The sequence below is a fragment of the Cyprinus carpio genome, chromosome A21, assembly GCF_018340385.1.
Source record: "Cyprinus carpio isolate SPL01 chromosome A21, ASM1834038v1, whole genome shotgun sequence".
Lineage (NCBI taxonomy): Eukaryota > Metazoa > Chordata > Actinopteri > Cypriniformes > Cyprinidae > Cyprinus > Cyprinus carpio.
The window spans coordinates 12,980,431-12,996,161 of record NC_056592.1 but is presented as its reverse complement, the minus strand read 5'-3'; the positions used below and the strand labels follow the sequence as shown (position 1 = coordinate 12,996,161).

Genomic DNA, 15,731 nt, shown 5'->3' with positions numbered 1-15,731 from the left:
ATCAGCCTGGTAAAGAAGCGGATTTGTTAAGCCCTCAAATTGCATGCAAAGCCGTGAAACCTTTGCTTTCAGCAGTTTTGAATCGTGCCGGTATCTGAACTTTCTCATCATGGTCCATTAGATGTATGCAACAGAGAGATGAATATCAGGGATTTGATGAAAGGGATATTTTACATGCTCTGCAGCTTTGTCTTTTGTTGTGAAATGAGCATGCAGATGATAATATAAAAGAGTCTGAGAAGTTATGGAGGAGAAAACACAAGTTTGTGAGGAAATTTAAGGGAGGTGGAGAGGAAATGAATAGTGCTGAGGATAGAAGGAGGGAGCTTGGAGGAAGTGAGCATGGAAAATCCTGAGGACCTGCAGACCATTTTCTATAGAACTAATCACATACATACATACATAATAAAGGAGATAAAAGAAAGTAAAACCTACAGAGCCAAATTAAAAACAACAACAATTTAAAGAAAAAGAAATTAATAAGATTTTGAGTTACATTTTACATTTACATTTTACATTTTAGTTGCTAAATATTTTTAGTGAAAGATTTCACTTTTTAAAAAATAGCATTACACATTTTGTATCTTTAATTACACTTGTGGTTCAGTGAGTCAATTTTGAATCCAATTTTCGACTCACTGACTTAGCGAATCTGATTCAAGTCATTAATTTACAAGAAAATTCAAGGCCTTTTCATGGACTCACTGACTTAGCGAATCTGATTCAAGTAATTTATTTGCATTTTAATTAATATTTTTATAATGAATGTTTTTTTACGTGGATTTTTTTGTTTATGATGTTTATAAATTTTTTTCTATTTTTATTATTACTATTTTTATGTTTTTATTGATCAATTGCACGGAATAATTTTTTGTTGCTTTGAATTTGCAGCCTGATCATTTTTTTTTTTATTTATTTTTTTTTTTTTTTATTGTTATTTTTTCATTTATTATATTTTATATCTTTACAATGTTTTTGCAAAATATTTAATTCATTATTTTAAATATTATTTATTCATTTATTATATTTTATAAATTTAATTTAAAATACTATTCATTAATTGAATTTATAATTTTTATTTGTTTATTTTTTCTTTCGCTTTTGAAAATGATTATGTTTAATTAGTGTGTTTTTTATTTTTATTTTAAGTTTGTTGAAATAGGTTTTCTTTATGATAGTTTATATATGTTATTTTCTTGTTTTTATTATTTATTGATTTATTTTCATTTTGAGACCATTTTAATTGCACATTTTTCAGTTTGTAGTGCTAAGAATGGTTGGCTCACACTGTATCTGAAAAAGTACCTGCCCCCTTGTACATACATTTTCTCAAAACAACATAATTCTTTTGGTTTAGCTGAATGTGGGAAACGAATTCTGTCTCTCTTCTATAAATATATGATGTTTTGTGTGAATCTGTGGGAGAAGAAAACAATTGCGAAGGATCAGTATAGAAGGATAGGGGGCATGGAGGAGGCATGTGTTTCCCAGACAACAGCTAGCTCTTGCCAAACAGGTCTTCCCTTATTAGTAACAATAAGGCTTGAAGTCCACTGACGTCTGTTCATGACAGCAAAGCGTTTCGAAGTTGTGTGTCTCAGTCTGTGCCTGTGCACAAAATGAGGCCTGTTTAAACAGCTGTGTGCCAATACTTTCACAGTCCCTCACTACTGTCCTAGAGATCTTTTTTTATGTGTGCTGTACATACTCTTTTGAGGGCCACCACGTAAACATGCAGTTGGCTCCCACACTCCCATGTCAGGAGACATATATGTCTGTAGTTGCTTATAATGTCTGTTTTAGTCTCATTTAATCAGATTGTAACCAAACTGTGCTGTAAATGAATACATACTATCCAAGATGCTCTAGCAACTTGATTGATGTCTTGATTTTGCTGTGTGTTGCTCTTTTCAGGTTTGGATGACTGTCTGCAGCAGTACATTAAGAACTTTGAGCAGGAAAAGGTGGGTGGTGAACAGCTGTTGAGAATCACCCATCAGGAGCTCGAGGATCTGGGCGTCTCTCGAATCGGCCACCAGGAACTCATTCTGGAGGCTGTGGACCTGCTTTGCGCACTGGTGAGCACATACACAAATGGTGGGAGGTGAATTGTGTTGCGCACTGGTGAGAGTTTCAAATTTTATCCGTCTTGTTGAAATGGGGGTATATTGTTTTTAATAATATAATAAAGTAAATGGAATGGTATAATTTATATTGTATTGTTGATATTTGGGTATATTGTTTTTGATTGTTAGATAAAGGATTTGGAATGTTTTATATTGTATATTGCATAGTATATGTATTGTTGTTATAATAAAATAATTATAATATCAAATAGTTTCTTATTTTTTGGCGTTGATAGTTTTTTTTTTTTTTAAACACATTTGACAGGGATAATTTGAATTAAAAAAATAAAATAATTATAATATCAAATAGTTTCTTATTTTTTGGCGTTGACAGGGATAATTGGTCAATCCATAGATAAACAAATTCCACCTACATACATGTAATATTCCATGGGTGTGAGAAATTATATATGATGTATTTGGAAATTAGAATTAACTTGATCTTTTGATATATGTGGGTATAAATTTTTTTTAATTTTTGGGTCTTAAAAATTTATAATTTAATTTTAATTTGATTTTTGACATATAAGGGTCTAGTGTCTAAACTCCGCCTCTATAGAGATAAAATAGATTGTAACCGTGAGCTTTTTTTTGTTTTTTAGGGGTAGGAGTTTATTGACTGAGGGAAACTTAATTCTTTAGAAAATAGATGGCATTTTTTTCTTTTCTTCTTGCCTCTGTATAATGCATAAAGTTCATAAGTGCACACTGAAAACCAAGGAAAGGCAAGGGCCACCTCTGGTACATAGTGAATCTGCGTCTCTCGCTGTTTCCAGATATTTTTATATATAGTTTCACCAAAAAAAACTTCATTCTATTTTTGCTTCAAAATTTCGAAATTATACAAATTTAAATTTAAATCATGTATGCAGCATCTGTTTGGATCATGATTAAAACATGGTTTGCCTCTAATTTTTAAATGGAAAGAGCACAGACAAAATGTATATGAAGAGATTTATTTTACAAATTTGATTTGCTTTTTAAAATTTCAATTTAGTTTTGTTATTTACATCATTCGATTTGTTTTATATTTAAGTGAGAATATATTTTAATTGAAAATAATATACTTTAGTGTAAATTTTAATATAAATAATATTATTTACATATAATTTTGTTTAAAAATAAATAAATCGTGAATCGAATCGTGAGTTGAGTGAATCGTTACTTCCTAAGATCAACGCCTGCCTCTAAATCGCTGGCTTTTTAGCCCCGCCCACCGATTCATGTAGTAGGTAAACAACAAGATCAGCAAACGCACCGCCCACCGATAATAAACTTTATTATCAGTAAAGAACTTGGTCCTTTGTTCACTTCATTTAACCGTGGATTCATTTACAAAAATTGAAACTAAAAGACGATGCTGTATTAAAGATGTTTTTGTGCCAGCTATATTGGGTGAGTAACTGTTTTTATTATGTGGTCACTATTGCTTTGTCTGTTATTACAGATTGTTTGATATGTATGGAGAATTTATGTGTTATTAACCTAAATCACAGCAGCACTGCATTCATCTGGGAAGGATGTAGGCTGTTAAACATACACAATTATTAGCCAATAATAGCAGTGGGTGTTTACTTCCGAGTCTACAATCCGCAATGCCTATTCAAACAGAGCGATCTGAAGAGAGGGGTTAAAAACAGGACAGAAAATAGCCTATTCCTTCTAAATTATGATGCTTTTTGATGTAAAAATCTTGATCACATAAGTGGACCTCAGAGAACAGTACAAAATAAAAAACAAAGGCAGTTTATGACCCCTTTAAAAGCTATACAAATATATAAAAGGTTAAAATATACAGAATTTGACATTATTACATTTTCATTCTGCTTTCTAAAGGCTGGTTATAAATATTTTCTTTTTTTTCTATTCACAGTCATCTTTTAAAGTTTCTCTTCAGGTTTATACATATAATGAACTGAAATTTTACCAAGGGACCTAATGTATTCATCAAGAGGATCATCATATTTGTATTTTGTTTTTTTTTTTTTCAAAGTGATCTAATGTATTGTTTTAGTGGATAGTATTATTTTATTTTTCGTTTCTTGTGCATCTGAAAGTTTTTTTGCTGCCTGTATGTTTATGGTAATTGCATCCTGTGCAATTAATAATAGCCAAAACAAACACTTTAAATCCTTGAAAATCCTTTGGATTATCCCTCCATTTCCCACTATCATCCTGCACGCGGTTTCTAGGCTGTTCTGATGGGGTACAAGAGAAATAAGGACGCCGATGCTGAAGGAGGGAAAGAGAGGCGGAGCAACTGAAAAATTGTGTGGGCAGAGTCAGTAGAAAACTGGCAGCAGTTGGGTGAGAGAAGGATATCAAATTAAAATAGGAGAGAAAGGCTCAGAGGGAGCGCGAAGAAAAGTGTGTCCTGAGCGGATGAAGGAAGAGGGTAGAAAAAGGAGGGTGAATGGTGTTTGTTAGCCAATGCATTTGCAGACTGGCCCTCTGTATTCCTCTTTTTTAGTTCCCACCATTTGTTATGTCATGTGCAAAAAAGCCTCTTATGTAATGCTTCTCTGGGTTTGTCCAACATAGAGCCCTGCTGCATTAAATATGATTACACATCTATCCCTCATGCTGGTTCTATTACAAGACAAACCTCCTCTGGCTTTTGTGTGCAGCAAGGCATTCTGGGAGAGCCGTACTGTGGTGTCACAGTGCATGACTGTAAGGGGTTTTCGGGAATAGGGTTTTGACCCCGATTCTTACACTTCAGTCTTTTAACAGGCCAATACCAAAAGTGATCTATGCATAATGTAGATCTTACTTATGCTTATCTGCATGCTATTTCTATTCATTTCAACATACCAAAAAATAATCAGAAATATTGCATAATGTATAAAATATGTTTGGAAAGTTGCTGTGACTAGTTATATGCATTCAAAATGTACTATTGAAGGCTAAATGTGATTAAGAATGGTGAAAAACACAGCCAAGATTAAAGATATACATTCATATAAATATTAGCCTAAAATCTTAATGTTGATTTGAAAATAATCAATACATACATTGATGTATACACACTACTTTTCAAAGGTTTGGGGTCACTATGATTAAAAAAAAAAAAAGAAATTAACACTTTTAATCAGGATGCAATATTCTGATCAAAACAATTGCAACAGTAAAGAGTCAACATTTATAATATTTGCATAAATGATGTACTTGTAAACTTTCTAAAGAGTATCACGGTTTCCACAAAAAAAAAATTAAGTAGCTTAACTGTTTGAAGTATTGATAATAATAAGTTGTTTCTTGAGCAGCTTTGTAGATTTCTGAAGGATCATGTGACACTGAAGACACTGAAGAATTATAGCTGCTGAAAATTCAGTTTTTCCATCAAAGGAATATATTGCATTTGAAATATATTACAAAAGTATTATTTCACAATATTATTGATTTTACTATTTTTATCAAATAAATGGTGAGTATAAATTACTTCTTTCAAAAGCATTTAAAAAATCTTATACTGACCCAAACCATTGAACAGTATGGATATACAATACATTTATATATTTATATATGTTTTATAGCAAGGAATTTAGTAAGCTTCATTGGGACTATGACATTGTGTTCACATAGCGCAAGCTGTGTGCCTCTAAATGATCCTTTTCTCCTTCTCAATTTTCTTTCCTCCATTATTTAAAACCTCTCAAACTACTTATTAGCTGTTTTTTTGGGCTGTGTAATTGTGTGTCTATGACATTGTGTTTATGATATTTTCCTAACTTGTTAACCCAGTCCCTTTTATTCTCTCCCTCCGTTTCATTTACATTTACATGTATATTTAATCATTCAGTGGATGCTTTTATCCACAAAGTGACTTACAAATGTGGAACATCACAAGCAGTTTGTCACACAAGAGCCAAAAATACATGCAGTACCACATTGCAGAGTTTCCAGAGTAAGCAACAGTATTACAAAAACTGGAGCAAAAGTGACAATTCTAAAAAGTAGTGAAAAGAGAGATTAGAAAAAGTTTATTTATAGGAAATGCCTTTTTTATTGTAATAGTTTATCCATGATTACAAAATGTTTGTCTTTAGCTGTTTCTTGGAGGTTGTGATGGTCTAACTTTCTCTTTCTTATTCAGAACTATGGACTAGAGACAGAGAACCTGAAGACTCTGACCCATAAGCTGAATGCGTCAGCCAAGAACCTGCAGAACTTCATAACAGGCCGGCGGAGGGGTGGTCACTATGATGGCAGAGCCACACGAAAACTTCCTAATGACTTTCTGACCTCTGTAGTGGACCTCATTGCTGCCGCCAAGAGCCTGCTGGCTTGGTTGGATAGGTAAGTCCTGCAAAGAGACACAAACACAGCTCACAACAAACACAGATATGTGTACAGACACATTTTACGTTCATTAAACAGTGCAGCTGCATATATAGTGGCCCTAAAAGTATTAGGACACCAGTACTATTGTTAAAGGGTTAGTTCACCAAAAAAAATTCTGTCATTAATTACTCACCCTTATGACGCTCCAAACCCATAAGACCTTCATTCATCTTAGGAACACAAATTAAGATATTTTTGATGATATCCAAGAGCTTCTGGGCCTTGAATGTGTCAGTTGTGTTGCTGTCTATGCAGGGTCAGAAAGCTCTCGGATTTGTTCAAAGATATCTTAATTTGTGTTCCGAAGATGAACAAAGGTTTTTTATAGATTTGGAACAACATGAGGACGAGTAATTAATGACAGAATTTTATTTTTGGGTGAACTATCCCTATAGCTAAAACTTAAACTTAACAATGTAATTAAAAATTTATTTTGCTAATTGAAAATTAAATATATATATATAATAAACTTTGTAATGAAAATTAGAAATGTTGCATTGGTAATTAAGTGAAATAAAGTGAGTTTAAGTATTTAAATGACTAAACCTGAAACTGAAAAAATAATTAAATAATTAAAGCTAATTAGAAATGTTTAAAAATGAAAACTGAGAATTAGCAACACATTTTTTTATAGATGTTTGTTCATTATATAATAAAATACTAAATATTAAAATTAAAAAAAGATAGCACAATCACACTTTTTGCGCATATAAAATACTAAAAAAACAATACATCTATTGATCAAATTTAAGACAGTTTGGACAAATAGGTACTAAAATGTCCTGTGCTATGACCCCTGTGTAATCTTGAGAGGAACTACTGTCACATATGTACTAAAAAAATCATTGCCCAAATGGTTCAGAAAAGCAAAGTTACTTGGCATAATTTGTTGGCAGATGCCACATGATTTTATATTTTGTTAAGGCAATTCAAAGTGTCTTTTAGGGCCGCTGTATTTATTTACAAGCAAACACTAACAAGGTTCAATAGAAGCATTATTGGTGATGTTGTTTTTTTTTCTATGATTAGTGTGGTATGACTGACTCATTTATTTTATATGGATCCATTGTTTTGAACTCATCAGTGAGGTCATGCGAGAGGCCACAGATGACAAGATCACGCCGATTTCCTTATGTAACATCCATGAGCAATCAGCTGACAAACAAAAGATGAGTAAAGAGCTTACGTAAGTCTCTTCTGTTTCGGAGGAGCTGGCCCTGAAAGCAGCCAGCATGCCTGCTAAGTGCTTTTGTTTATCTCTCAAGTGTGTGCGCGAGGTCGCGTTTTGTGAGTTTGCATTAATTCCTTCATCAGCTGATGCTTTCGTTGGCCACGCCTCCTCGTTAGTGCAGTATGCCATGTCTACTGTGTAACCGCACACACTCATAATTCCAGAGTGCAATTAATCTGCTGCTGTATCTCCCTAGAATATTCCTGGCCTCTGGGTCTCCCTCATTTATTCTCTCCAGACACGATGACAGCAGGAGTGCAGTTTTGGGTGATCCACTTTCGTTTGTTACAGTCTTATTATAAAGTGTAAGATAACAACCCTGGAGTCAGATATGTGCACTCAGTGCACTCATTAAGATAAACGATGCTTATGTGCTTTCTTCTGTAGTAGAGATGATTTCTGTGATACTGTTTGCAACATCTAGTCGACTAGTTAATTAGTTTTTTTGCTAGTCGATGTCTTGGGTCAGTCACACTAGATATCTGATTTGATTCATTTTCATGTGAACCAATCTAAAACAAATTAAGTTGTATAACTATATGCAGGAGATGGGTGTTTTGCACCATTTATGACAATGTGTCATGAAAAAAAAAAAAAAAAAAAAAATCTGTTTTTATTAGATTTGTTTTTTTTTATTTTTTTTTTTATTTGTCGTGATGCAAAAGATGATTTTTAATAATCATTAGTCCAGTCTTCTGTGTTACATGATCCTTCAGAAATCATTCTAATATGCTGATTTGATGCTCAAGAAACATTTAAATCAGTGTTTAAAACAGTTGCCATGATGTATTTTGTCAGGATTCTTAACAAAAACAGCATTTGTTTGAAACAGAATTCTTTGATTAATTTATTGTGCTGAATAAAAGTATGATTTCATTAATGCAAAAAAAAAAAAAAAAAAAACTAAATAAAAAAATTACTGACCCCAAACTTTTGGACAGAAGTGTAAATACATTACTAATATAGGAAATAATAGAAAATTAAATTTTGATGAAAGAGAAAAATTCAGTGCTCTATCAGTTATTATGGCCACAAAAGGGAGCAGCACGGTCTAAATGAAAGACTCTGATGGTGATAGAAAGACAGTGATCTTTGCAGTCTGTATGATGTAGCACGTGAGCAGAGCTTCCTTCTGCCGCCCGAGCCTCTGTGAATTAGTGCATTGGAGCGAGAAATCCTCTCTCTCCTCTCGCTTTCAGCTCTGTCTGTCTCTCTCTGTTTTTGTTAAGCTTCATCTCCCTCCCTCTCCACATCCTTCTTGGGTCACCTCCTTTAAGCTCTCATTCATCATCATGAATGTCCTGCATTGCCTGAATTAGACACATTTGGCAGTGCAGCGAGACAAAGGAAGGTTAGACACAAAATGTGGTTGTGATTGGAAGTGATCTAATGGTTAATGGCAGGTGTTATTTCTTCATCAGGTCTCCGTTCGCTGCCGTGGCAGACTACTCCATGACCAGGAATAATGTGATTCAGCTGTGTCTGGAGTTGACCACAATAGTTCAGCAGGTATGGACTCAAACACTCAGATTATTACATAACACTGTTTTTTAGTTTTTTAAAGAAATAATTCACACCAGAATTATAAATTTGAATTTTCTTTCTCTCTTCTGTTTTGTTTTGCTTTCAATTAAGTTTCTGGTAAATGGAAGTGGATAGTGTTTTTTTTTTTTTTTTTTTCAATTTAATAATTTACAAAATCCATACCTAGGGCTATTAAATATCTCACTCTATGTAAATATATATTAAAATATTACAAATATATATAAAATATTTATGTATATATATATATATAATAAATATAATAATATATAATAAAATGTCTACTGTTTAGGTAATTATACACACAAACAAATATGTGTGTGTATAGACAGATTATATTATTATAGTTATAGTTGACTAAAGCTTATAGTTTGATATTTTTAGTGGAAATCAGACATGAAGGCAAGTAAATGATGACAGGATTTAAATTTTTTGGTGAATTGTCCCTTTAAGTCTATTTTCTTTATTTCACCCACACCAGTTTTAGCACTCTAGGACTGAAATGTCTTTTTTGAGAATGCTTGGAAAGCAGGGTGAAGTTTCTAGGGCAGAAGGTTCTTTAGAAGGAGGCCATGGATGTTTTTTCTCCTTCTCAATTTTCTGTCCTGGATTGAAATAGTGCTGCTCTGGCATGGGCCACTGAGGGCGAGGACAGACTGTCCTAGGTGGGAGAAAACCGATGTGTCCCAGAACATACGAAATATAGAAATATGAAGGCTTGTAGAATTTGCTCTTAATGATACTTGCTGTGAAATGTGTCTGTGTGTGTAAAAATGCCACAGCTTGCAAGTCTCATGTTGTATCGTCTTCACTCTGAAGGGCCTTTCACACATTCAAACTTTACATAAAGTTATTCTCTCTTAATTAAACACTAATGTATTCACTCAAGCTCTTTTGAATCAGCCTGTGATGTGTATTGCGTGCTGAAGGAGATTCCCAATATGTTTAATATTAATCACGTGTGCGGCCAGTGGAGCTCCCCGAGCTCCTTCACCCACAGGCTGGAAATCTACTGTTAAGCATAGTGATGGAGAGTGGAGGAAATGAGCAAATGAGAGGAGGAAGAGTAAAAGAGTTGCACCAGGTTCATTGTGGGAGGATGACTCATCTGCTCCTCAGCTGTCTGCTTAAGACAGAGAACTCTGCCTTTGGCTGTTTCAGACAGGTGCAAGACACTGTGCCAACAACAACCAAAAAAATTATTATTTTCCCTGTGTGCTACAAGCAAGGCTCAGCTTCCCATCTGAGATATCCCAAAACTGTGCTAACCGATTAGAGCAGAAATGATATAATGAGCTAGTATAACATAACTGGGAAGCATTTTAAAACTTTTGTTGATATGCCATTAGCAAATATTATGTAATAATAGTCCTGATGATTCAAATTTGAATATATATTAATCATTAAAGTTTCAAGAAAAGAATGCACATTAAATATAAAGCATTATATAATCATTTAGTATTATATAACACTACAGGACAAAATTAGTATCTTTCTTGTTTTCCAGTATAAATATATAAACAAAATTGCACCAGGAGGCTTGTTTTTATAGAATATATACTGTATGTTGATTTTTTTTTTTTTTCTTGTAAGCATAAAGTGAAAATAATTTAGTGATTTTATGCTTAGAACAAAAACGTTTTGCAATGGAGTAAGAAAGATTAAAAATTCATAGAAATGATATTTTCCATGTGAAATACTATATATAAAATGTACTGTTAAAATATTTGAAAATATAAAATTATTATAGTTCATATTTTAAGACAAGATAAGACTATGTATTTACATTTTTTTTCTTAGTTTAAAGTAAGTTTAGATCTTTTTTTTTACTGGGAAACTAAATTAAAATACTGATTAAGTACAATTATTTTGTTTGTGTTATAAATGAAATGTATTTTGAATTTAACTTCATATCTGTAATGTAATTAAAATGGTATTAAAATGTAATTTAAAAAAAATTCTCTTCTTGTGTTTTAGGATGGCACAGTGTATGAGACAGAAAATAAGATACTGCATGTGGTAAGAGTGACATTTATATTTTCACACAACCTCTTTATTCATTTACATAAAACTCCTTATCTAGCTCCTCTGTTCAAAAATAGAAATCTGTGTCAAAGTGAGAAAAAGAGTGCAAGTGTGTGTGTGAGAGAGAGAAAGCGAGAGATGAGTGAGAGAGAAATATTCACATTTAATTCATGATTCTAGCCCATGCTGCAGTGTCAGTCAGGGTACATCTGGCTCTCTGCTAAAAATACCAGGACAGGCCACATTTCATCTGAGAGTGATAGCGAGAGAGAGAGTTTCTATTTGCAACAGCAGGAAAACCTTCACTGATTAGTCACCAGCAGCAGATTGAGGGAGAATTGTGATTGGACGGATCACTTCAAAGAAGACAGCAAGATCATAGAGGATTATGCTTATGAGACCATCCTGGTCACATGATTACATTATAATATTGTGCATCCTGGCGACACTCAGTCTCAACGCAGATGGTGTTTACGAATCGGCATGGTTTACGTGTAGGAATGTTTTCGGATTGTTGTGGTGAATATGTAGCTTCAGCTAGGAGACACTTTCTGTGCCTCTCTTGGTCAATATTTCTAAAACTCTTAAACTTCTTTATTCTCACTTTTCTTTCTCTCTGTCCTCAGTGTAAGACACTGTCAGGCGTGTGTGACCACATCATTTCCCTTTCTTCGGACCCCATGGTGTCCCAGGCCGCCCATCTGGAAGTGGTGCAGTTGGATAACATAAGGTCCACAGAAGGACTGGTGGGTATCAGGATGCCTAGATTTCTCATCTCTCCTCTTTATTCACAAACCTCAGGAGATTTCAAGCTAGGACGTGTTAAAGAAGTTCCCATATATTTTTCTACAAAACATCAAAAGACTTTATGATGGTGAAAAGTATATTGTTAAGACTAATTTACGGATTTGTGCTTGCATTTCATGTCAACAAGCTTCTTTCAGTGTTTTCCCAGTATGTGTCTGATATTTTCAGGCAATGGCTCTAAAGTGTCTTTCTCCTTGCCCTAGGGCATGTACATCAAATCAACATATGATGGCCTACATGTCATCACGGGCACTACAGAGGGAGTGAGTGGTCATTTTCAATCTTTCAGTACAATCTCAATATGACATGCATGGACAGTTCAGCCAAAGAAAGGACATTGGTAGTACATGTAATTATAAAAGCAGTTGTGTTTTATCATGTGGAATCCAATGTCTTTCAATTGTGTGTTTTGCCATGTTTGATAGATTACCGCTGTAAGAAAATCCATGCTGGTGATGAGGTCATACAGGTCAATCATCAGACAGTGGTGAGTGTATTGATTGCACACAATAATTTTACCCAATGACTGATAACATGGCCTGATCATTCCTGGTCAATGAGGGATTGACTTGAAATTTATATGAAATTAAATATTTAGTTTGATTTGAAATATCTATTGTTAGTTTAAGTGATTGATTAAGATTACAATTAAGATAGTCGTTTTTTTTTTGTTTTTTTAGAAATTCATAATTTTTTTCAGCAACAGTATATTTAATTGATCAAAAGTGACAGTGAGACTTTTACATTGTTACAAAAAAAAATATGTATTTCAAATAGTTATTTTGATCTTTTTATTCTTCAGAGAATCCTGAATTTTTTTTTCCAAAAAACTTTTTTCAACATTAATAATAATATGTTACATGAACACTAATTCATCCTATTAGAATGATTTCTGAAGAATCATGTGACACTGCAGACTGCAGTAATGGTTGCAAAAATTCAGCTTTCCTGGCACAGGAATAAATAATATTTTTAAATATATTCAAATAGACAGAATTTATTTTACATTTTATTCATATTTCACAATATTACTATTTTTACTATATTGTTGACAAAATAAATGCAGCCATGTTGAGCATAAGAGACTTCTTATTAAAAAGTCTCACAGACCCCAAATTTTTGAATGGTAAAGTGTATAGTTTTCCATCTCGTTTAATGATTTAACCAATATATTAAGACGTACAGTATATGGTGGGGACATGAAGAATGACCCCGTTAACAAGACGACATAAAGCTGGAAGGATTTGAATTCTTTTCTGACTGTTGTGTTATGAGGTGAACACGTGTGTTTGACTTGCGTAGGTGGGCTGGCAGCTGAAGAACCTAGTAAACTCTTTACGTAGCAATCCTGCGGGTGTGACCCTCACGCTAAAGAAACGACCTCAAAGCACTCTCACGTCAGCCCCAGCCTTACTCAAGAACATGAGATGGAAGCCCCTCGCCCTGCAGGTACTGATGGGATGTGTGCAGTACGAGGATTAAGTGGTGTGTGAGAATTGATGATATGCCATGGCGTAGTCCCCCAATCTGTGCCTGTTCTTTTTTTAGCAGCATTAAGAGCACTCTTCCCTTCCCTTAGGGCTTTGGCCAACTATATTGCATGGCAAATCTTTCCACCAACCTCACTTTTTTTCTCGTTCATATTTTTACCTCTAATCTGGTGCTTATCCCTCCTTCCTCAATCTCCTCTGCTGCTCCACTGAAGCCCTGGCACATCAGGAAGCTTTACTGTGGCCCTTAGAGGAAAATGTGGAATGTCATTTTAGACGCTTGACTGTTCAGTATATAAATTGAGCATATTTATTTCTTCTTTGCCGTTTCGATGGCACAGCTAACAGCGAACAAGTCACACTGATTGTCATGACAACAGCAAAGTTGAAGACACTGAAAAAAGCATTTTATTTACACAAAACCAAAGCCATGTTTTGTGTTTTGAATACATAAAAGCAAGAGGACATAGAATCAGCATGAGTGAACACCTAAATGAGAGAGATGCTGATTTTTTCTCATGTCTTCTTCCTCAGACACACAAGGGTCAGATATTCCACCACTGGGATGAGTGCTTCATTTTTAGGGAAATTACTATATTATTGTTGACTTAAATTTTTTTTTAATTCATTTTCTTTAGTATTCGTCAAATACCATATGTATTTCATATATCTGTGTGAAATGAAGAGGACATTTGTACACATTTTATGTTTCTTTACCTGCTATGAAATGATGAATAATGAAAGCACTCTTTACTGACAAGTAAACTTTTGAAAATGGCCTGCATCAAAACGCAAAAGTATTTGAACAACTTTCCTAAGGGATGTTAGAAATGCTAAAGCTAACTGTACCACTGTTTTTAGCCCATCATTCCTCCCAGCCCCAGCAGTGGTGTGGCCACACCATCCAGCACCCTCAGCACCCCATCCAGACGGGACAGCTGCGCTCTACAGGACCTCTTCATCCCCCCTCCCCCAGATGACCCATATACACCCAGGTACAGTGTTACAACACAAACTAGTACACATATGCACACTGTATATATGTATGAAAGCACCTCAACACTCACTTTTTGAGAACTGTACAAAAGTTTAGGGTCAGAAAGAATTGTTTTTTTTAAAGAAGTATCTGATGCTCACCGAGTTTGCATTTATTAGCATAAATATACAGACCAAACTAGGATAATTAACAAGACACACCTGAACATAATGAAGAACTCAAATCAGAAACCCTGACAACTAACTAGACAGAACAAAGTCTAAACAATGTGATGTTGTGACATTTCTATTTGAGTATATTTCAAAATGTAATTTATTCCTTTGCTGGCAAAGCTGGATTTTAAGCAGCCATTACTCCAGTCTTCAGTGTCATTGATCATTTTAGTGTCAATCGTGATCAAGAATATTTCTTTTAATATGCTGATTCGTGCTCCAAGATAATATTTCTTATTTGTTGTCAATTGTTAAAAGCAGTTTTGTTAACATATTTAGCAGCTGTGCTCCTTCATATTTTTGTGGAAGCCAATATACTTTTGTTTTATAGGTTTTTTTATTACTTGCTAAATAATATTATTAATTTCTTTAAGAAAATCTTACTGACCTCAGACTTCTTCAAGTGAAAAATATCAAGCCATAAAGAGCAAAATATCATGAGACCATTTGGAGATGGATCTTTTTGGTTCAACCAGTAAGCAACCAGAAACACCTTAGCAACTGCATTGTAACACTGTGGTGGTTATTTTTGCACCGGAAGTCATTTATATTTTTGGAACGGTCAAAATTTAGTTCGCATTTAAGATCTGTGGAGCAAAAGATTTCACTTACCATTGCAGAGACGACATAGGAAATCTGACCAGCAACTTCCAGCAGGCTGCTAAAGGTTCTGATTCGCCCAACTCCTTCCTGGATCAGGAGTGCCGGAGGCGATTCCCTCTGTTAGATGAGGATGCGGTCCTGTACTGTTACGAGTATGATCAGAATCAGGGCCCTCCACCCGTACGAAGGGACAGCACTCCTACATATGGTACATGCTTTCTTACATGATGATGTTTGGTCTTTGCAGGCTGTTTTTATCTGCAACACATACTGTATACAATATATGCAGACGTACATTACATTAAAATGGCCATAAATCATTGCAGTAAACATAACTATTCATTTATACTTAAT

At 34.2% G+C, this 15,731-nt stretch overlaps 1 protein-coding gene across 1 annotated transcript in view; it reads left to right on the top strand.

Annotated features, from left to right (window-relative positions):
* cnksr2b (connector enhancer of kinase suppressor of Ras 2b) overlaps positions 1-15,731 on the top strand; it is a 38,958-nt gene that overhangs the window by 10,039 nt on the left and 13,188 nt on the right. Inside the window, 10 exon segments of the mRNA XM_042710902.1 lie at positions 1,915-2,078; positions 6,223-6,425; positions 9,105-9,210; positions 11,221-11,262; positions 11,895-12,014; positions 12,279-12,345; positions 12,501-12,562; positions 13,378-13,524; positions 14,427-14,560; positions 15,395-15,585. Of these exon segments, the coding sequence (XP_042566836.1) occupies positions 1,915-2,078; positions 6,223-6,425; positions 9,105-9,210; positions 11,221-11,262; positions 11,895-12,014; positions 12,279-12,345; positions 12,501-12,562; positions 13,378-13,524; positions 14,427-14,560; positions 15,395-15,585 (1,236 nt within the window).